Genomic DNA, 23397 nt, shown 5'->3' with positions numbered 1-23397 from the left:
CTTACAGTAATGGTACCACATGCTGTGGACATTTTGTTAAACAGGACACAGACGCAGCATTTAACTAGTGCTCGTCTAACTGGTTATGAGATGACACTATTTGCCCCACATGTAACGATAAAAAGATGCGTTATCCTGAACCCAGCCACGCTATTGCCTCTCCCTTCAGATGAAAAAGACGATGTGGTGCATGACTGCTTGTTCCGGACAGAGGAGGAAACAAAAGGAAGAGTAGATTTAACGGATAAACCCCTAGATGTTCCTGATGGGGAACTGTATGTTGATGGGTCCTGTTTTAAATTATCAGATGGTACCACAACGGCAGCATACGCAGTCACGACTTTACAAACAGTGGTGGAGACTTCTAGAGTCCCGTACAATTCAGCTCAAGCTGCAGAGATAATAGCGTTGATGCGTGCGTGTGAATTGAGTTAAGGATTGGATGTGAACATTTACACTATTTACACTGACAGTCAATACGCCTTTGGCGTGGCTCATAGTTATGGGAGACTGTGGGCAGAGAGGGGATTTTTGACATCACATGGACAGAAAATTCAAAATGGCCCATTGATATTACGACTGTTGACAGCCCTGACACTTCCCAAACAGTTAGCTGTGATCAAGTGTAGTGCACACAAAGCAGTGGTGGATGACGTAGGGCGAGGAAATGCATCTGCAGACCAAACAGCTAAGGAATCTGCTAGGACAAAACTCCCACGAATGTTTGTGGCTGGACCAGCCAGATGGGTACCAGATGTTAACATGTTTGCAGACACTGTGCAGAGTGTACGGAATATACAAGAGAAAGCGACTGAGGAGGAGTTGAAACAATGGAAGGATGGAGGGGGGCGGTTGGACTCGGATGAATGTTGGACGGATGTGTCAGACAAAAGACGATGGTTGCTCCCGAATGCATATGTCCTCCCAGTGGTGACGATGGCTCATGGACCAGCTCATATAAGCACCAAGGGAATATGTAAATTATTAGACCCGGTGTGGAGTAATAAGAATATTTCCAGGGTGGCCACACATTTGGTACAACAGTGCATGGTTTGCATACGATATAATCCTGGGAAGGGAACACCCGTCCCTGTAGGTATTTTCGCACCTCCATCCTATCCCTTTGAGGTGCTGCAGATGGATTACATTGAAATGGAAAGGGTGAATAACCTTAAATACGTCCTTGTAGTGGTGTGCTCATTCAGTAGGTGGGTGGAGGCTTTCCCAACAAAAGACTGTACAGCCATATCAACAGCTAAGATGCTGATCAAGGAGTATTTTAGTAGGTACGGGTTACCTAGAGTGATCTGGAGCGACAATGGTACGTCCTTCAATGCTGAACTGATGAAACAGATCTGTAAGGGATTACAAATCTCTCAAAAACTCCACGCAGCCCAACATCCACAGGCTGCGGGTTTGGTTGAAAGATTTAACGGTACATTAAAACTAAAAATGGCCAAGATACAGGAGAGTACAGGACTGCGTTGGCCAGATGCGCTTACCCTTGCCCTACTTTCCACAAGAGTAACAGTGAATTCTAAGACAGGAGTTTCCCCCCGGTTGTATTTGGCAGGCCCGCAAATGTGTGGGGTGTTCCTAGACCTAAATGTTTCTCAGAAATAGAATACCCTATGTTGATAGACTACTTGTATGCTTTGACTAAAGATCTTCGTTCTATTCATCAGCAGGTAGCAGACACACTGAAGCTGCTGCCTGAGGGGCCTGGCCACGGCATCAACCCAGGGGACTGGGTAGTGGTGAAGAAATATCAGCGGAAGTCCTGTTTGGAGCCTAGATGGTCCGAGCCTAAGTTGGTGCTCCTCACCACCCGTACCGCACTTCGAGTGGAGGGTCGGAAGGCGTGGACGCATGCCTCCCATGTCAAGAAAGTTCCCCTTCCTCTACCCTATGATGCGTGGGTCCGAGGTGGCGTAGCAGATCACGAGACGGAGTGCGTCCCTCGACACCTCCCCTTCTCTGATGCTTTACTGATCGGGGAGGAACACAACGAGAACGCACGGAAGCCAGCCCTGAGTACAAGTAGCGAGGCTTCTTTTGGTCACAGTGCTCAAACAACGGAAGCCACCTCTTTTGAAAATGATCCTCCAATTCTGTTCACAGATCCCGAAGTGCGAGGGAGCACTCGCTATAACTTGCGGCCCAGGAAAGAGAGGCAAAAGAACTGAGCATTGGAAGAAGGGCTGAGATAGGGGTTAGAAGTGGACTATATTAAACAGACTAGCCTAGCAATAGGGATGGACTGCTGAAAGAGCCCTGGTGCATTTTTGAGACACTGCTGAACGGGACGCTAGAGTTGTGTGGGCCCGAGTTCAGTGCTCCTGAGTTGCTGCAGTTGTGCGACTCCATCGAGGGATTAGGGTTTGCGAGACTGCAAGCCTGCCTATGAGGCTTTAACGGACATAGGGAGAAGAGCCCTTTTGAGGGTGAAGAACCCCTCTGGCCGGTTTTGGAGTGTCTGGAACTTTTTTAGAAGTGCCCCTAGTTTTTGGAACTTTTAGGATATCCTTTTGGTCCGTTCATTGAGTAAAATGTACCCCTTTGGCCGCCCTATTCCCGAGGAGGAACAGCCTTTTGCTGCTCCTCGCAGATCTGAACCCGATTCACCATGGCATGCTCTGCCACGAAAAGGCAAAATTGTGGTTATTGTGGTGCTCATTATTGTATTTTTGATAATACTTGGAATATTGTTCTTTCTGGATGAAGCTTACCCTGTACACAAACTGGTTCCTACCCCCTCTCCCTTCCCAGAACACAATATGATCACTGTCGATTATGGTGAACAATGCATGAGGAAAGGCTATCGTGATAACGTTTTCATAAAAACTTTGCACCATGCACATGCTGTGTATAATGTGACAGATTGCTGGGTCTGTGGGTTGTTTCCTTCTGCGGCATATAAGAAGGACAGGTTACTAGTACTCCAATTGACTCCTGTGAATAGCTGTGTGGGCTGGTATACACTGATCGGAATGGTAAAGTTTTTCCAGCAGCCTGATTTCCTGAACCCCCGACTCCCCGGTACTGGATCAACACTGACTATGCGAGTCCACCCTCTGCCCCCTTCATCCCTTGGACGGTTATTTACTGATGGACGTTTTGACCAAAAGTTCTTAGAGACTTGCTCGAAAAAGGTAGAACGATTTATGATGCCCAATGACACGGACAAGGTTCGGGAGAGTTTCTTACAGTTGAACTCTTCTCTAGCATACAGACGCCCTCCTGCAGCAAATAGTAGTAGTCATTCTCTGGTACCTTTAGCAGTAGTGGGGCCTTCACCTTACTTTTGTATTCAGGGTAGAGGTCCGATTAAAGTGGGCGACAGCCTCTGCAATGTGACTGCTTCGATTCGCCTGACCCTTAGTCCTTCCTTAGTTACTCCCCCGAATATCTATTTTGTATGTGGAGATAATGGGTATTTGTGGTTGCCTGAGGGTTGGGGTGAACCGTGCTACTTAGCATATTTACTTCCCCCTGTTTATGTGGCGCCTTCAGATTATCATAAGACACAGGCGGTTTGCCATTGTGCCAGGACAGCGTAAAAGGAGGGACATTCAAGTTGATGATGTGGATCAAACGGACACCTCTGGACAGCAATTTACAGATTTCTCTAAAGGCCTGTTGCCATTCTGGGGTCCCATCTTTAATAGTAGGGCCATCAGGCGTCTCTCGCGGGTGATGGAAAAGGTAGTGAATACTGAGGCTGACATTGCAGCCAATATGTCTCTGGAGATGCAGGCTATGAGATTATTTACGATCCAGAACAGGATGGTGCTTGACGTCATCCTTGCGGATAGGGGTGGAGCCTGTCGCGTCATCGGGACGTCTTGTTGCGTGTATATCCCTGACTCCGCCCCGACAGTTAATTTGGCTGTGCAGAAACTCCATAGGTTAGCAGCCGAACTCCATCAGGATACTGGCACTTGGTCACTACAGACATGGTTGTGGGGTCTGTTCTCTTCCTGGGGTTGGAAAATATTCATGGCCATTGTGGGTGTAGTGGGTTTCCTACTGACATGCTGCCTCTGCATTTACTGTCTTCCACCTTGTTGCTCTATGTGTGCCAGCAATATACGAACATCTAAGAGACCAACGAAACAATACCCTGCATCCAATGATGTCGAGCTTTCTGATGCTAATTGGCTGATACTTATTCATGATGATGTTTTAGTTTAGGCATAACTTCCCAACATATAGATTTTGCTGTAAAGACTCTCCTTTTGGTTAATAAATGGAAACAAACGTGTTAGCCACAGTTCGCTAAAAGGAGGGTCTGATAGGTTTCAATTCCATGCCCCGCCCCTTCGTATATTATGCTTATGAGTTAGCGGAATGTGTCTAACTAACGATTTGCATTTACGCATTTACATTTGTGTTCTTATTATTCAGTTATTCATTTATGCGTGTGACATTATTTCAGTTTTCTTAGCTTAGCTTGTGTGCCACCATTTTGAAGCATTTTCCTATGTGTGCAAGCTGCACTTGCTCATTCCCCCTCCCGTAGGAATAGGAATGATTCCTCATGTCAGCATATTTTCGTTTCTTGGTTTACTGTGGCTGAAACTCCTGCTAAGCGAAACTCCTTATCAGGCCGTTCTCATGTATTGGAGAGGCAGCGGCCTGGCTCCGTGTCCTTGGGAGATGATAACAAACGTTGCCATTGCAGGTGCAGATGCCTCTTGTATGAGGCCATTGTCTACTCTCTCAGAGGCCCAGTACTTTTCCATTTGTGGGCGTGTTTTATTCTGCCTTTTCGTATTATAATGTATCACCATGATGATATGAGTCAGTCCTTCTCGGCGCACTCTTAGGGGTGAGGTCGAACAGGGCCCTCTCATATGGGAGTTTGTGGCCTAATAAATTGCTTTGTTTATTCTTCTCCACTGTCCGGCTGACTTATTATTGGGTAACTATAGGTGAGTGCGGTAAGTCACTCGGGATTAATAGCCGCGAGGTGTGCCGCCCAATAGTACTTTTTAATGTCTAAAAAACGAATGCCACCATCATACCATTTTAGTGTGAGTTTACCCAGGGCTATACGTGGCGCAGCATTCCACAGTAAGTCCCTCTGAAGGTTTTCGATTTCTTTAAAATATTTCAGGGGGACAGGGTCAAGCGAGTTCTGTAGGGCATAGAGGAAGCGGGGAAGCGACATTTTAAAAAGAGCTGTCTTACCCAGAAGGGAGAGAGGAAGAGACTTCCAGCTAGCCATGTCCCTATTCAGGCGGAGCATAAGGGGAAGGAGATTTTTTTGATATTGAAGCGTGGGATCTAATGAGATGAAAATACCCAAGTATTTAAATCCCATAGGGCTAACATGAATTGGACGATTACGGGTTAGGTCAGGTAGGCCTCCTCGTAGTGGGTACAAGTGGAATTTAGACCAGTTTATAGTAAACAGGTGTGTAACACAGGCCCAGCGGTGCGGAGGGGCCCCAAGCTGCAGGGGCCCCCTCAGCACAGTCAGGGGTGGGCAATTCATATCGCCTGAGACATCAAGATTTCTTGTGAGGGCAAGAAGTTTTAATGTCTGTTTTGCTCGCAGGGAAAGTAGGCAGTAAATTATGACAAACGGGACCAAACGATTCAAACCTGTTGCCCACAGCAACACGTTTGTTCCTCGTGAAAGAATGACAGAAAAAGGGGCCTGTTTTTTCGTTCCCCAGAGCGGAACATGAGAAGGATCTCAAATTCTCCGTTTCCTACAGCACTGTCATGTAAGATCCGGGATCCTGCCCTGACCCTTTCATTTCCTTGGAGCACAAGGCGAACATGAAGCTTCTGCAGCTCCAGAACACCCACAGTTTGGATCCTGCTTTCACCCGATGTATTTATTCAACCTTCTAATCCCTGCCCTTTGTAGTTTGCTCCACCCTTAGGCCTCTCACACTGAACCCAGATCGCTCCCCTCGCATCCAAGGCATGCAGTAAAATTCTTTGATTTCTTCCCTCCTTTCGCACTTTGCTTTCCTTCTATGCTTAATGTGTCCCCTCCCCCCTTTCTGGGCCTCTCATGCAGCCCCTGCGCCACCCCCTTCGAGCCCTTTTAAGTCTCAATATTGAAGCCCCTTACTTTCATTGTGGGAATCTCATGCAGCCTACAAGCCGGTGCTTTCCTTTTCAAGAGCCCCAAAAGTCTTCACCAGTGCCTAACCATGCTATTTTCTTCCACCTATGGCTTATCAGGTGGTGCTATTTGCCAGTGCCTTCTGTCCTGAGATTTAGGTGCTCTGCACTTGTCCCTTCAGCAGCACCCGGGAATGAGCAGTGGGGAAAAGTGAGAAGATGTGACAAGACAGAGTCAGGCAGGTTTGGCGTGATTTCATAATCACAGACTATAAGTTTAAGCCTTAATTTCAGTGATACAATGTCACCAAAACCTTTAACTTGAAACTTTGAGGGGCTTTATATGCAGTTCTGTGCAGCGCCAAGCATGACTTTGAACCAGTGCTAGTCTGAGAGTGATTCTTCACCAGCCATGACAAAGGGAATCCGTTACTAGCATCAGCCATCTGATGCACCCTCAGGCCTTCACGAGGACCACAGCTCTGCTCTCACTTACATCAGCGATGCCCACAGGCGTTCCAATAATCCACATTTTATCTGATTTACTGCTATAGCAAGCAAGTCTCTGAAAGCTCTTTTCGTCCCCACTACCCCCTTCAAACACTATACGGTTCTGGTTAAACACAGTGCTCCTGTGGTTTTCTTAACTGGCTGTTGTTTTAAGTCGTATCTAGAAATGTAAAAGTTGTTAATCTTTAAGCGCTACCATTCATGCAAGATTGAGAAATGGAGGACCAGGAAAACACTTGCCCAGGATCACACAATGTGGTTAAGTGGTGGTGAGTTAAAGTTATTAGCTCAGCACCCTCTCATTTGGCAGCTGATAAGCTCCACTCCAACATGAGCCTGGTGCAGTGCATGCCAAGATAAGGGAGTTATGTGGAATGGTTACCTCAAATGTACCAGGAAGGTTAAGCAACTAAAGGAACATGTATGGCGGGATTGTGTGTTTATGCAGTGCATTGAAATGGGCTTCTTAAAAGTGTACGTATGAAAGCGAAAATGGTAATGTAAATGTGTCCAAAGAAAACCTGCTTATAGTAGATAGGTTGGTGATGCCCCTTGATTGCTTCAGAACAGCAAGACTAGTGATTTTCAGGCTGTAAATGCCTCCGAGCCTATACATCTGTCCTTTGTGTTGTGTTGGCCTTCTCTTCCCAGTCCCCAGGTTTCTCTGTAACAGCTACTACATCTTGCAACGGAGAAGAGTTTGAAATAGCACCACAGAGTTAAGACTAACTCCCAGGCTGTCAGAAAGGTAGTTTTTTCTTTTTTTCTGTTGGAAAGTATTGCATGCAGTGCAAATGAATGTAGTTCATGGAGAAGGTCCTGTTAAAAGCTGCAAAACTCAGAAAGAGAAAATGTTCCAAACCTCTCCAGAGAGGCAGCAGAGCAAAGTAAAAAGTACAGATTGGGGACTAAGCGTTGCGGCTAGTTTTGACCACTTCAATAACTGGCCTACCGAAAGCAACCCTGAGCTGTACATAAAGCCTGACACACAGGTCTGTCTCTGAGGTGACATTCCGGTCTTAAATTTTCTGCAGAAGTCTGCCGCCATCCAATGGGAACATTCAGGTCTCATTTACTGTGGTCAATCACTGGCACAGCATACAAGACGAATTCACTTTCACAGACACAAATTCCCGCAGTTTGTACCTTGCTGTGTCGGGAGCCTGTCAAAACTAGCAATATCAATAAGCAAAGCAATGGTTCTTCCCTGGCCTCTATATCATCCAATGACATCTTATTTAAGAATGTGTGCAATTCAGTACATGAACTGTCCTTCAATGATTTGTGAATATAGAAAGCCGAGGCAGTGTAATTTGCCCCTGGCCTCGACTTAATACCTCCTGGACTGACAGTTTGGGGTCTTCTTCAAGAGTGTTTGGAATTGTTTTATGATCCCATATAACATTAATTGAGTCTTGGGCTTGTTGAAGATATTACTGACCAGCCAACCAGTATCACAGTTGACTCATGATTGGTCTTCTTTTTCAAGCTGTTGCCGACACTTTTTACGAAATGCTCAGATAGATGTCTCTGGTGCAACAAGGATTCAGGCATAGTGATTTTTCCACATGCTCCGCAAATAATGCTTCTAGGGCTGCCTGTTTTCCTTTGGTAAGACTTCTACAGCACAGGCCTTAGTGTGCCCCCCCTCCACACCAAATGGGCTGCAGGGGTTTTCAATCTTGCTGTTCAGTATCACAATGTCACAGAGCTTGATTTGTCCTAATGAAAACCTTAGACATTTTCAGAGATGATGTTTTAATCTAATTGGGGCAGAAATCTGCAGACCCATATCTTATGAAAAAAGGAATTGTCTCATGCCCTTCCCAGGACAGGTTGAAGAGTCATGCTTTCCTGAGCAGGACACTCATCTAGATATAATCACAGATCGCATTCATATCCATCCCGGACTATTACCTGGATCTCAAATGTTTTGTGGATACCTGCTTGGTTCTAGGTGACATGCAACTGCCTTTTATATGATTTGAAAATACATTATGCAAAAATGTTATCCTGTAAATAGGTAATATTGATTTACCAGTAAAATGTACACCGTTTAACCCCTTATCTGCTCATGACGGAACCACGCCGTCATGAGTCACGGGCGGCGTGTGCTCATGACGGCGTGGTTCCGTCATGCGGCTGCCGCTCTGCCCACGCGGCATTAATTTCCTGCCTGTGCGGGCGAATTAATGTGTGGGGGGGGGCCATGACGGAAACACGCCGTCATGCACACGCCACCCGTGACTCATGACGGCGTGGTTCCGTCACGAGCACAGCAGCGCCGCTCTCACCCCTGCCCCCCGTGTCGAAATTTGTGTCACGGCTAAGGGGTTAATATGTCATTTCTGATTCCTATATGAAATCTTTGTTGAGACTGTTCTTCCAAATGGCAGATTCAATGTATCAAGTGTTTGAATATTTAAAACCGAATTTTCACTCTACCTGCCCATCTAATTGATTTAGTGAAGAGGTAAGGCAAGTGGATTTCTTTTGAGGACAAGTGGATTTCTGTACTATTTTGCCCGTTCGACAAGTAGATTATTTTTTTTTTTGTAACAATTCTTCACCCCTGACAGTGCTTAGGCCAGGGAGCTCCAGATTAAATCCGGAGTGGGGGCCCCCTCCATGTACCTTGCAGGGAGGCCCTGTCAACTTTTGGTACACCACTGATAGTAAACCCAGAATATCTGCCAAATATCGCCAATACGTCCAACACTGCTATTAGAGACTTTTTGAGGGAGGTTAGATAAAGTAAGATATCGTCTGCATAGAGCGAAATACGGTTCCAGTCATGTGACCAATGCATACCTCGAATAACTGGATCCTGCCGGACCCAAGCTGACAGAGGTTCCAGCGCTAGAGCGAATAGGAGGAGGGTGAGCGGGCATCCCTGTCGGGTACCCCGGCTCAGAACAAACATATCAGACTTTTTATTGTTATCCACAAACTGCACCAGTGGTGTCGAATTTAGGAGGTAAAACCACCGAATACATTTCTGGCCGAACCCCATTTTTTCCGAAGGACAGCTGTGAGGTAGAGCCATTCGATGGTGTAGAACGCCATGGTGGCATCCAAGGAGCCTAGGATAGCGTATTCCAGGATCGTGTGTGTCCACTCTACCCAGGACCCCGTGTACTCGGCGTAAATTCAATGCGGTATTTCGGTGCTGTATGAAACCAGATTGGTCTGGGTGTACGAGGTCAGTGATGATTTTAATTAATCGGTTGGCTAACACTTTAGCGAAAATTTTAGATTCTGCATTAAGGAGGGATATCGGCCTATATGAGGCACATTCCGTTTTGGGCTTGCCTTTCTTATGTATCGTGACGATAGTCGCAATGCGTTGATCTATTGGCAATTCGGCCATGTCTCGGCTCTTCTCAAACATGCCCTTAAGATAGGGGGACAATTTATCAGGGATGAGTTTATACAGTTCGATTGGTATACCATTGGGACATAGGGCTTTACCGGAGTTTAGTGATCTAATTGCCTGCGCAATTTCATCCTTTGACAATAATAATATTAATAATCCACATTTGTAAAGCGCACAATCACCTGTAAGGGTCTCTAGGCTCTGGGGGCTGTTGGGAAGATTAAGCAAGCTATTGCCCAGAGTCACATGGTGCTGGGCTAATCTGCCGCCGGTGCCAGGGATCGTACCGTGATCCCCAGGTTCCGGAGTCAGTCGCCCTAGCCGCGGCGCCACACCTCTTCCACCAAAGGGCTATCCAATCATTGTTGGTCTGCTGGGGAGAGAGAGGGGAGCACAATATCTCTTAGCAAGTCAGCGGAGTCATCCTAGGTGTAAGGTGCCACCGAGGTGTATACCGCCTCAAAGTGTCTAGCAAAATGGTCTGCTATGCCTTGGGGGTCCGTGATGTAAGACTTATCAGTATTCTGCAGAACAGGGACCAATCTATTCGCCCACTCCCGTTTGTCAAGCCAGGCTATCAGTTTTCTGGCCTTGTCCCCAGGTCATAAATCCTCCCAAGTTTCTCCCTCCCCAATGTTTTAGCCCTTTTGGTAACTAATGCCCTATACTCCTCTTGCTTAATAAGCAACAAGTGGAGTGAGGTCAGTGTTGTTGTGGTTGACACATCTGGCTCCAGCTGGTAGATCTCGCTCTCCATATCAGATACCTCCTTCCGCTGTTCCCTTCTCTGTCCGGCTATCAGTGACAGAGCTTACCCTCTAACTACCGTCTTGAAGGCCTCCCAAAGTGACTGGGGGGAGTCTACTGTACCCACATTTTCATCAAAGTAGGTGTCTATTGCCCTGGTGAGGTTTTTCCGGATTTTGGGGTTATGAAAATACCAGGGATTAATAGGGACAATCCTACCCACCCTGACCTGATCCAGAAGTAAGTGTGCCCATACCAGTGAGTGGTCAGAAATGCCAGAGCTAGGTGTCTGATTTCATGAATGTAGGAGATGTGGGGGCTGGGGACCAAGATATAGTTCAATCTAGACAGGCTGCTGTGAGCCCCGGAGTGGAAAGTGTGCTGAATCCCCTCAGGGTTGTAGGCGCGCCAGCAGTTTACCAGCTCCATGGCTTCAAGGAGATCCGGCAACCATCTAGTAGAAGGTCCCAACTCCCGTGGGGATGATGATCAAGGCTGCCTGAGCCCACAGAGTTAAAATCACCTCCCATTAATATTAGTCCGTCCGGTAATGAAAGAAGAGTAGTGCGTAGGTCCTGAAAAGTAGTGGTTTGGAGTCGCTGAGGGACATAGACAGACACTAGGATAACAGTGCGCCCCTCCCAGGAACCAGTAATACCAACATATCGTCCCCTGTCATCAGTCCAGGTGAGATCCACGCTGAGGGGGAGTGCGTTTCTCAGCATAATACCCACACCTCTCGAACTTGTTGGGAACCCAGCATGTGCCACAAGTTTATATCCCAACCTGCACAGTGCTTTGCATGAGCTACCCATCAAGTGCGTTTCCTGAAGAACAATGTCAGGGGCTTGTCTCTTAATATATTGGAGGACTATACTGCGCTTAACTGTCTCCCAGCCCATTGATGTTCCAGCTCAGATTTTTTTTTTTTTGCCAAGATCTAATCACGTCTCACCTCTTTGCCGTACTCGTGCTATGTATGGTCACAACAGCGAGTCACAACACTACAATAAGACTAATGCCACTTAGCCCAAAGGCCTTTAAATTAGCAGCAGTAATTCAATCCTCAGCTTAAGGAATAGGAAAGGCATGGAAATATACATTATGTAGCAATGTTAACTACATAAACTCCTCTGAGATTTAAATGCCTGCTTCCAAAGATTCACACCAATACCAACATAAGGGTAACACATTTTTAGGAGGAGTAGGATAGGCATCAATGCTGGCAAATAGGCCAAAATCTGTTAAAACGGATGGGGGCCTGATTCACAAAGGTAATTATGAGGAACTGAAGTAGTAGGCCTGTATTACTCTTATCAATACTCTTACGTGCCTTTGTGAATCAGCACCAAAACATCTAAATGGGAATGTTCAAGGAATATTGGTATACAATTAGTACATATTGAAAGGTTAAGAAACCCAGAGGGATGCACTTTACAAACGTGTGGGCCAAACTGAAACAAAACCAAAAATCTACTAACATCAAAAGATTCTTCTTCGTGGTGGAAGAACTGACTTTCAATGATGTAGGTGAAAAAGATCTTATTTTTAAGTTGAGGCTGAGAAAGAAAATAGGAGCCAAAGATGCATGCATAAGTTACTCCTGCAAGACTTGGCCATCTCAGGATAGATCTGATTGGTAGCATTATTTAAGTACTGTTATCTTACAATGGGTACTTACTCATTTGCTCTCCAATCAGGAAACTGTGAGACATATAATCAAGTTGAAAACAGTAAAGTTGTTTTACGCTATTCCAAAACATGTTTGAATCAGCATACTAGTAACAAAATTAAAATCTACCAAAACAGACAAACACTACTGACTTGAAATCGAAACTCAGTACAGGCAAAGTAGACGGTTACTTTTAACACCTTCTGTGAAATTATAAATGGATGCTTACATTAATCAATTGTTCTACTTCTGTTGCACATGTCCGGTTTATGATTCACTTTTTTAGTTTGAACTTTATTTAGATTCTTGTTCACAGAAACAAATTCTGTGTGCTTGATACATGAGAAGGAGGGAAACATCAAAAGCAAAACAGTAGGAGACAATACATTTCTTCTATAAAATGAAGGCGACATTTCAGATATTACTGAACATGTTAGAGTAAAGACACAAACGCCAACATGCAGAGTTTTAGCGCTAAATCTTCATATAGTCTCTGGATAATCAAAGCTGTCGCACTGACTTACATTCAGTATGCTGGCAAAACCAGTCATGTTTGTAGGCTCTCTAATCATGCGACTTATGAAGGGTAAGCAGACCTCGAATTTTTGTATCCTGTCATTAACAAATGGGCACATGCCTCTCCATCACCTATATATACCAAACAGTTATCCCACCATATCCCTATCAGGGGCTCGAGAGAAGGGGGGGTGGGGGTGGGGGTGGGGGGGGGGTATGGTTTAGTGTGAGCTTCCAAAGTGTGCAATTGAGAGTCTGGCGGCCAACAGGTTTGTTTTTTCTGTTTCTGGGAAGTGACCAATTTAAGGAACCGAAGGAGCATGGTCTGCGTGACACAAAATAGAAATGACAGGAAATTCATCTTGACACTTGTGACTCTGCCCAGGTGAGCAATTTCCAGCTTTCCCCATCTATAAAGGCCTTTGTATAAGTTATCAAGCAGGGGAGGCGGGTTATGAGAATATATTGTATTTGAGGAGTTGGTTAGGCAGCTAGCAAGATATTTTAATCAGGCGTACGGACCTGCTTATGCCATGCTCTTCTATGGAGGCTCAAAAGGCATTTAACAGGCCATAAACTTCCATTCCCTGGGACTTGGAATACTTTATCTTGAACCAAGAGATTTCCACAAAGAGGGCCCATTTGTCTGCCAGAACAGGAAGTGAAATTTCTGGATCAGTTAAAAAGCAAAGGTCCGCTCGGACTTACGTGGCAGCAATCTACTGAAGCAACAGGGACTCTTCATGGTCCGAAACTAAAGAATTCTTCAAATGCCAATAATTTTGAAATGCTACTTCCGATGGCCTTTTAACCACATCGGTGCTCGATGAGTTCCGCCCCTGTGCTGGAATATGCAAAAACCCATTATACATGACGAGCTGGGCTCGTCATGAGTGTGTGAGCAGGCTACTGCATGACGAGCCCAGCTCGTCATGAGCGTCGAAGGGGTTAAACAAAAAGACTGCAGCTTGAGAGCCCCAAACAGTGTTGAATACTATCTCCAAGACACGTGACTGATACCTCTACTACCATTCGAATCTAGAGACAACTATTTTTAGTTTGCGAAAATCAGCCAAGATTGACACCCAGAGGCTCTCTGGACCACTTTCTTGTTTCCATGTGATACGTCTCATATATCACTAGGTACAACCCTGTGTTTGTACGTTGAAGCCTTGAAAAAGTCACCTCAGTAACGAAACACATGTCAGCTGTGGTCTATCGCCGAACATAACTGTGTTAATTGGACTCGGAATTGCCATCATCAAATTGCATAGTCTTTGTACTTTTTTCCTTTCTGAAAAAAACTGAAATTGAATTTATATGCTTTCAGTGGGACTAGTAAGTCATTGAGAAAATGAATTTCTTCTGTATTTTGTAACCTGTGAAAAGGAAACTAAGTTCCTTTAGTAAAGCTCATAAATACATGTTACTAAATATCATCAAAGGATTGGAGTGCCGGGGTATACTTTCTCAATTATATTGTAACACAAGGGCATTGTCCGTTGTGCACTCACACCTAAGGTAGTGGGGTGTCGTTATTACCCTGAGTGGCACCATTACTTAAACAGTTGATATTTACTTGACCTATTAGCATTACATGCCCACTAAATGCGTTTGCTTTACGAGGTGCGGCATCTTTTCCCACTACTATCCCTTTTTTTGTTGTAAAAAACAAAGGAGGTGGTCAGCAAATAAAGCCAGTTAGTGTTTGTACTAGCCCAACCGTTTGTATGCGTATGTATAAGTTGTACAAACTGCAGTAATGCAAAGCGTTTACTAATGGGGTGAGTGATCTAAGGTTATACAGTGTGCAGTGAGCTCAACTCGGCTTACTTACAGTGTTTTAAGTATAACAACATGTACACATGTTTGCAGAATGAAACCATTTGAGGCTTTAAAATGCTCACAGAATGCTACCCGACTGGGTGCCAATACATGCATAAGTGTGAAAACAAGATTGATGATTGTTTGCTTTCATAATAAAATATACAAGAAAAATTCAAACCAGAATGTTTTTTTGCTAATCTACTGTGATTCTTTATATACCACTAGCTTACCCGTCGCGCGTTGCTGCGATCTCCGAAGAAAGGAAATTCAAGGATACTCGTTATGATAACATTCAATTTACATTGTATCATTTTTATTGAAACTTATTCATTTTAATATGGAAAACATTTCAAAGTGTTGTTTTAATTCTCTTTATTTATTTGAGTGCTTGTGGATACACGATTTTTTGTTTTTCCGTCTGGTGCGTACATCAGTATTCAAAACATTATGAGGGCCCTGGGGGGTCGATGTTTAAAAAAATGTATGCCAGAAACCTTCGCGGGAGTGTACTCAACAACTTCCCAAAGTTTCCTGGCGATCGGATGAATGCTATTTTAATTCTATTTATTTATTAGAGTGCTTTTGGATACACGATTTGTTGTTTTTCCGTCTGGTGCGTACAATTCGAAAGATTATGAGGGCCCTAGGGGTCAGATATTTTAAAAAATGTTATGCCAGAAACCTTTGCGGGTGTGTACTCAACAACTTCCCAAAGTTTCATGGCGATCGGATGAATGGTGTAGAAATGCTTAAAGGACAGACAGACATTCGTTTTTATATATATAGATTTCTGCGAAGCATCATTTAGTAAAACATGCTTGAAGCATGCCAATATAAAAATAAAAATAAAAAAAACTAGTAGTGGAAAATCTGTATAAAAACATTAAGAGCAGCATAAAAATAAATTAGGGGTCTGAATCCTAAAAAAGGTCATAAACACAGCAGGTATATGTGTGCATGTCCTTTGATCCCACCCTGGAAAAAAGGTTTACTCTTGCGCTCACCAGGGGTAAATGTCCAACTTTTCCCACAGTGGTAAGAAATTAGGGAGGAGCGGGTGAACACATTTAAATATGTTAGATTGTGGGTGTCCACTGACTCACGGGGCACTCTAACTTTGAATATACGGCTTCCTACTTGCTTCTTGTAAATGTAAATGTAAATGTAAATGTACATGTATTTATATAGCGCAAATCACTTGCTTCTGTATGTGGATACTTACATTATCAAAAAGGCTATTTTCCGAACTCTGATTTAAGGAGACTGCTGCCATAACTGGTAACATCACTGCAGGCCACCAAAACTGACAAGAGAATTTAATTTACAGGGCAAGTAGATATCTGAATTATCCCGTCACTTGGATCAGTAGATATGTTATCAAATTCCATATCCCTGTGAGCTGTACGGTCAGATGTGCATATTGGCTCACCTCTTTATCCATACTCTCCAAGTCCTCTTTGCACAGGGTGTACAACGGCATAGATTCTGACATGCTTGGCTGCCTTTTTCTTCTGGATGGCCCAGGCTGCTCCTCATCCTGACCCGTGGAAGTCAACTCCTCTTCGTCATCGTACATTTGCTCTTGATGTGGCTGTACCACCCTGCAAAATGGCCATGTTCCAAAATGAAACCTGTTTAACATAGCTATCTTACAATAAATTTTCATTTACAATTTCTCAAAACAGTAATGCTAAGTCACTAGCAAGCAGTAAGTCTAATTTATGCATTTACACACAGAATTTTAACACTTGTCATTCAAGAAGAGTTTTTGAATGGTGTTTCAGAAATATTCTGTTGGGATGTACTTATGGTTCTTGCTGAGACCCATGTTCTGGAGTGGCGGTATTGATAATGTGCTCATTTAAGACAAATGTCTACATCTCAACTGGATGTCAAAAGTGCAGAACTAGGCAAACCTTACAGAAAGTTGGCATGTCCAGGATGAGTGACACCTGATGGCTAACCTCTTGTCACAATTTAGTGTGGACATTTAAACCAGGATACAGCTTCTATAGGAGGAGAGCAGAGTGAAAATTGTCAGGCCCCAAACAAACTCGTGCATAACCATGCCAAAAGAAAATACTAGTAGGGATAAAGATGCTAAAAACATCAAAGACGTCCTTTGGAAGCAGATGTCCAATTAACCATAAGGTGACAGTGACCAGCAAACGGCAAAATGATCATTCAGATTCAAGTAGAACTGGGAGCTCAAACATTTCGACGTCTCGGTTGTTTCTGTATACAGCATTACAGGGAGTGCAGAATGGTAAATCTGCATGTAAAATATTGGTGGGAACTAGATGGCCTTAGACGAACTATTACTTACCTTTGGCAACAACATGTCTGGAAGAGACATATGTTAGTTGTAGATTACTTACCTTAGAATTTACCCCAGCCGTCAGTCTGGTTGCAGAGATTTTTCATCAACAATACCCATGCGCTTTGGTAGGTGGCATCTGTCGACTCAGCGTCGCCATCGTGGTCTCCGGGATGACGTCGCGGTGTCTACTTACACGTCGCCCCTGCGCACTAACGTCAGTTTTAGCAAAACTTTCCATGCCAGAAATTCAGAGCCAAGAAAGACACGGACCACTGGTAAGCCACAACTAGGGCCCTGTAAGGGAGTCCCTATCCCTAGAAATCAGTTCGCAGAGTGGGGAGAATGGGTGGGGCGGTATGGAATCTTCAACTAACATATGTTATGTTGATTTAATTTTTATCGCGCACAGATACTCGAAAGTGTCCCGGCGCGGCATATGTCTTACAGATACTTCATTACCCAAGAAAAGTAACTTGTTCATCTGAAAGAGAATGTTAGTTGTAGATTCCTTACCTTAGAATAGATATCCAGCAATACCATCCCCTTAGGAGGGTCTGCAAACCAAGTTCACACAAGAAAGTCCTGGAGGACCAAACGGGCAAAATAGCCATCCCTCGGATTTGACTGTCCAGGCAATAGTGTCTGGTAAACACGTACAGAGATGCCCACATTGCCGCCTGGCAAATAACAAGGAGTGGGACTCAGCGTGCAAATGTAGTGGTTGCTGTCGTAGCCCTAGTGGTGTGAGCATGCAACCCCACTGGAGGATCCTTCTTCGCTAAAGCATAGCAAATCTTAATGCAAAGGACAACCCATCAAGAGATGGTACGTTTTTTAAACAGCCCGGTCTTTCTTAACACCCACATAGCCAACAAAGAGATGATCATCCACCCTGAAGTCTTTGGTGCAGTCAAGATAGAATGACAACGCATGTTTAGGGTTCAGACGGTGGAGTCTTTCCTCTTCCATGGAAGGGTACGGAGGTGGGAAAAAGGAGGGCAAGATGATGGATTGAGCTACAGGAAATGGTGTAACTGCTTTAGGAACGAACAAAGGCTTTGTTCTAAGCACCACTTGGTCCAGATGCACAGAGTAGAAAGGGGGAATGGAAGATACAGCCTGAAGCTCACTCACCCTGCACGCTGAGGTGATGGCAACAAAGGCAGCAGTCTTGAGAGTGAGAGGACAGTTATGAAGAGGCTCGAAGGGAGCACACATAAGAAGTGTGAGAACAAGATTCAAGTCCTACTGGGGCATTACGAAGGGAGATGGAGGAAACAGATGAGGAATGCCCTTAAAGAATCTGTTAACAATAGGAGACTTGAACAAGGATGGCTGATCTGGCAGCCAAAGAAAAGCAGAGATAGCTACAGGATAACATTTGAGAGTGCCCAGATCAGAGCCCTGCAAGGCCAAAGAAAGTATATACAAAAGGACCACTGAAAGAGGAGCAGAAAGGGGATCCACAGCCTTTGCTGTGCACCATGCCACAAACTTGTTCCATCTACAGGCGTATACTGACTTAGTGGAGGGACGCCTGGCTGCCAAGATGACATCACAGATTTCAGGCGGAAGGATTAAAAGCTGTCAACTGTTGCTTCTCAATCTCCTTGCAAGGAAGTGGAGACTGGACATGTTTGGGTAAAAAACTATCCCCTGCTGCTGCGACAGAAAATCCTCCTGAAGGTGCAGTCTGATCGGAGGATCGATGGCCATGTTCAGATGCTCGGGGTACCAGACTCTTCAAGCCCAGTCCAGAGCCACAAGTAGAACTTGGGCCCAGGCGCACTTGATCTTTTTGAGCACTCAGGCAGAAGAGGTACAGACGGAAAGGCGTACAGGAGGCCGCAGTTCCACTCGCGACAAAAAGCGTTGCAGAGCGAGTGCTGCCTTGGAAACTCCAAAGCGCAATACTGCTGGCATTGCGCGTTCTCTTCGGTGGCAAACAGGTTGTTGCAGTACCACATGGTGGTGGTGTTGTCTGTGAACGCCTGCACCACTTTCCCTTTGAGAGAGGGAAGGAATGCCTTCAGTGCCGTTCTGATCGCCCGCAGTTCCAGCAGGTTGTTATGGAGCCCGGACTCCACCGAAGACCAGACGCCTCCGATCTCCCCTTCTACCTGATGGTCGCCCCATCCCTGGAGTAACGCATCCATCATTACCGTTAGATCTGGTTCGGGAAGGGAGAGGGATCTGCCTCTGGCCCAATCTTTTTTCGTTAACCACCACTGCATCTGTGTGTCAGTCTCCTCTGAGATCGGGACATAGTCTGAAAGATTCCCCTGATGCTGCGCCCACTGGAACTTCAGGTCCTACTGCAGAGCCCGCATATGCCACCTGGCATGATCCACTAGCAGGATGCAGGAGGTCATGAGGCCCAGCAGCCTCAGTCATTCTCATCGAAAGCCTGGATAGAGGCCGAAACATCGAAATCATAGCCCAATTATCCCAGACTCGCTGTTCGGGAGAATTGGCCCGAAACAGCACTGTGTCCAGAACAGCTCCAATGGAAGGGAGCATCTGAGAGGGAGGCAGGTGAGACTTCGAACCCCAGCAAATGCAGGAGGTCCACCATAGTCTGGAGGTGGGAGACGACAACCTTGGGCGAGCCGGCCTTTAACAGCCAGTAGTCGAGATAGGGGAAGAATTTAACCCCTGATCTGCGAAGAACAGCTGCGACCACCGCCATCACCTTTGTAAATACCTGAGGGGCACTGGTAAGGCCAAAAGGGAACACAGTGAACTGAAAGTGCTTGTGGCCCACCATGAACCGTAGATGGAGTCTGTGGTCTGGCAAGACGGGAATGTGGAAATAAGCATCCTGCAAGTCCAACGCTACCATCCAGTCTCCGGGGTCGAAGGCAGACAGGACTTGATCTAATGTGAGCATCTTGAACTTCTCCTTCCGGAGGAAGTGGTTGAGGTCCCATAGGTCTAGAATAGGAAGCAGGCCTTTGTCCTTCAGGGGCACCAGAAAGTAGCAGGAATAGCAACCACAACCTACTTCTGGCACAGGGACACTCTCTATAGCTCCCTTGGCATAAAGAGCTGAGACTTCCTGGTGGAAAGTGCCAAATAATCTTCCGATATGCGATCGTAAGAGGGCGGCATGGAGGGAGTGATAGTTTCGAAGGTGAGGGAGTAACCCCTTTGGACGATTTGCAGAACCCATCTGCCAACATGAATCCTGCCTCTAACTGGCTGAAGATAAGTATGGAAGGTCGGACTAGGAAGATTTGGAAGCAGTGGCCTGGTTGAACTGGCCCGCCCACTGGCTCTCAGACCGCGCGAGAATGCTGGGTCCAACGTCAGCGGCCACGCAGAGGCTGGACAGCTTGCGTAAACAGGTGGCTAGACTGGACCAGACGTGGTTGGGCGCCCCTTCTGTAGACACGAAAGGGACGAAAAGTAGACTGGAGTGGATGGGAAGGTGCAGCGAGGCCCAAAGATTTGGCCGTAGCTCGTGAGTCTTTAAAGCGATCAAGCGCTGAATCTGCTTTGTCACCAAAAATACGACGACCATTAAAGGGCATGTCCATCAAGGATGACTGGATACACCCCGAAAGCCAGATGTCCTCAACCAGACGTAGCGTCTAAGGGCTACCAACGTGGCAAATGTTCGGCCCAGGGAGTCGGTAGTAGCCAGTCCACATCAAATGGTGAATTTGGCTGCGTCTCTTCCATCCCCAACTGCCTCGGAGAGAACGGCCCGGGCCTCCGCGGGGCACTGAAGCAGCACCTGTGTGACTGTTTCCCAGATAGTATGGGAGTAGTGGCCAAAGAGGCTTGCGGCATTCACCAACAGCAGTGCCAAGCTGGTGGAAGAGCACATTTGCTTCGGATTGATGATCAAGCGTCTTGGATTCCCTATCTAGGAATGCAGAAGGAAACACGCCCTTAGAAGAGGCTTGGATCACCAAGCTCTCAGGGGAAACTGGGTCGCCCGGGACCTGGCAGTGGCTGTGGGCAATTGTCCTCTCCACAGGGGGCCCTGTGCTAGGTAGGCTTGGACCAAGTGCCAGGAGGTTATAATACATTTATATCAGTAACCAGTCACCCTTAGGGCGCACAGCAAATACGGGAATAGTAACAGTATACAGTACATAAACGGTGCTCCAGGAGGTGAAAGGGTCGGTCACCACAACCCCAAGGTAAACCCACACACGTGGATCAACAGCGTTTACAAAATTGCCCTCCGAGCACTCTAATTCAGTAGCAAACTGTGTTACGAATTTCTTCTTTCGAAGGAAGGAAGCGATTGACGTTCCGAAGGTCTAAAACAGGATGCAGGCCCTCGTCCTTTTTCGGAACCAGGAAGTAGTGGGAATAGCATCCACAACCTACTTCTGGCGTCGGAACGCGCGTGATGGCCCCCTCGGCCAAGAGGGCCGCAACTTCCTGCTGGAGAAGTGCCAAGCTATCCCACGACATGCGGTGGTACTGAGGTGGCATGGCTGGAGGGGTAGTCTCGAAGGCGAGGGAATAGCCCCGTCTGACTATCTGCAGAACCCACCTGTCCGAAGTGATGGAGCGCCAGTGGGGGAGGTGATGGCGAGTCCTGCCACCCATTGGCGTGTGGTGGGCCTGGTACACCGGACTAGGAAGGTTTGGAGACAGTGGCTGCAGGGAACTTGGCTGCGTCTCTCCCCTAAGCAATAGCTTGGGAGAGCACCGTGTGTTGGGCCTGGACCAGGTGCCCAAAAGAACGCCTGAAAGTGCGTCATTGAAGGGCAGCAGTGGCTCCGTAGAGGAAGACGCTGACCGAAGTACTTCTGTCAGGAGGTTAGTCCTGACGGCCACCGTAGGTAGCTCGTGGTGGAGAGCCTCAGACGCCCTACACAACACCACATAATATGTACCACCCTCCACCTTAGCCACAGTAGGAGGAGATAGTGTGCCAGGTTCTGGAGTAAATTCCAGGTCACCAGCATCCTCCGTCCTCTTCCCAGTCCGGGTCAAACTCTCACTGGGCTGCGAGAGGGTCCTCAGACCCCTCACAGTCCTCCCTGTCCTCCACAACCTGCCGGGCAGGCAGAAAAGAAGGAGATGGGCGGAGAAAGGGATAGAAATTCCCCGTCGTAATCGGTGTCGATCGACACCAGTCCGGCATCATCCCCACGTCGGGGTTGAAGCCGGGGGTGGCGTCGGTCGGGGAACCGGCTGACGCCGGCACCATCGGTGGAGGTTGTACTAGGCCAACCAACTTCGGCTGGGATCCAAGCATGGAACCATGGGGTTCTCTCTGTGTCTAGACCGGAGTCGACAACGTAGAATAGCGAGGAACCCCCAGTCGGAACCGAGGGGCCCGAAGGCGTGCCAACGGGGTTCGACGGGCCAAAGACGCGTGCCATAGCTGAAAGGAACTCCTGCAGCTGGGCTGGAGTCGCCGATGTACCCGGAAAGGGCGGGTAGGCCACTACGTACTCCGCCGGAGCCACGGGGGCGGTGCCACCCGCAACCGCAGACATGTTGCGTGACAGGCTAGGGGAAGGCGAAGAGCGATGTCACTTCTTCGATTTTTTGTGCTTCGCCTTACATGACTCAAAGTGCGAAGACTTCGTTGAACGATGGTGATGGCAGATCCGCGATCGGTCCCTCGACTTCCCACGGAACCGGGACCTTGAACAGTGCGGAGCAGACTCCCGGGCCTCCAGCAACTTTCGGGATTGCTCCCGCAAAGTTTTCGGAGCCAGGGCCCGGCATTTGGGGCACGACTCGGAGTCGTGGTCGTGCCCCAGACAGTAGAGACACTCACAGTGCGGGTCCGTTACCTACATTGTGCGGGGACAAGCTGTGCAGGATTTAAAATCGGACATCCTTACACACCAGGAGTCAAACACTCAAAAAACAGAGAAAGTCCCAAAAAAATCTGTCAAAAATTTACTGGGTGTACCACTCTCTCCGGATCTGCGCTTGCTGGCGCGGAAAAAGAAAGAACTGACGTCGATGTACACTGAGCCGTACGACGACACCTACCACAGCGCAGGGGTACTGCTGACGAAAAAGCTTTCCAGATCCAGTATGACACCTGGGGGTTATTCTAAGGGAAGGAATCTATCACTAACGTGTTTCTTTCAGATTAGTCTTACACTATGAATAAATCTAAAGCTGCAGAACGGCCACAAAAAATATTGAAATAAAAAGAGAAAACCAGTTAATACATGTGACTAAAGTAACAAAAAAATGTAGAGGAAAACAGTACCCATCCTACTGTAGTACCTTTGAAAGGTGGACATATCCACCTGAGGTAGGTATTTTATCAAGTGTCACACTTCTTAAAGTGTGATTTTGGTAATCTGAAAATGGGGTGAAGCAATAAGTGGGAACACTAGTGGGTCTACACCT

The 23397-nt window shown here is 46.5% G+C and overlaps 1 protein-coding gene across 1 annotated transcript in view; it reads right to left on the bottom strand.

Moving 5' to 3' along the window:
* Positions 1-23397, bottom strand: part of CTDP1 (CTD phosphatase subunit 1) — an 826403-nt gene that overhangs the window by 384589 nt on the left and 418417 nt on the right. The window contains exon 11 of the mRNA XM_078687575.1: positions 16162-16333. Coding sequence (XP_078543701.1) covers positions 16162-16333 — 172 coding nt within the window. The remainder of the gene's footprint in view (positions 1-16161; positions 16334-23397) is intronic.

This window comes from Lissotriton helveticus, chromosome 4_1 (genome assembly GCF_964261635.1).
Source record: "Lissotriton helveticus chromosome 4_1, aLisHel1.1, whole genome shotgun sequence".
Classification (NCBI taxonomy): domain Eukaryota; kingdom Metazoa; phylum Chordata; class Amphibia; order Caudata; family Salamandridae; genus Lissotriton; species Lissotriton helveticus.
This window is presented reverse-complemented; position numbering and strand designations above follow the sequence as displayed.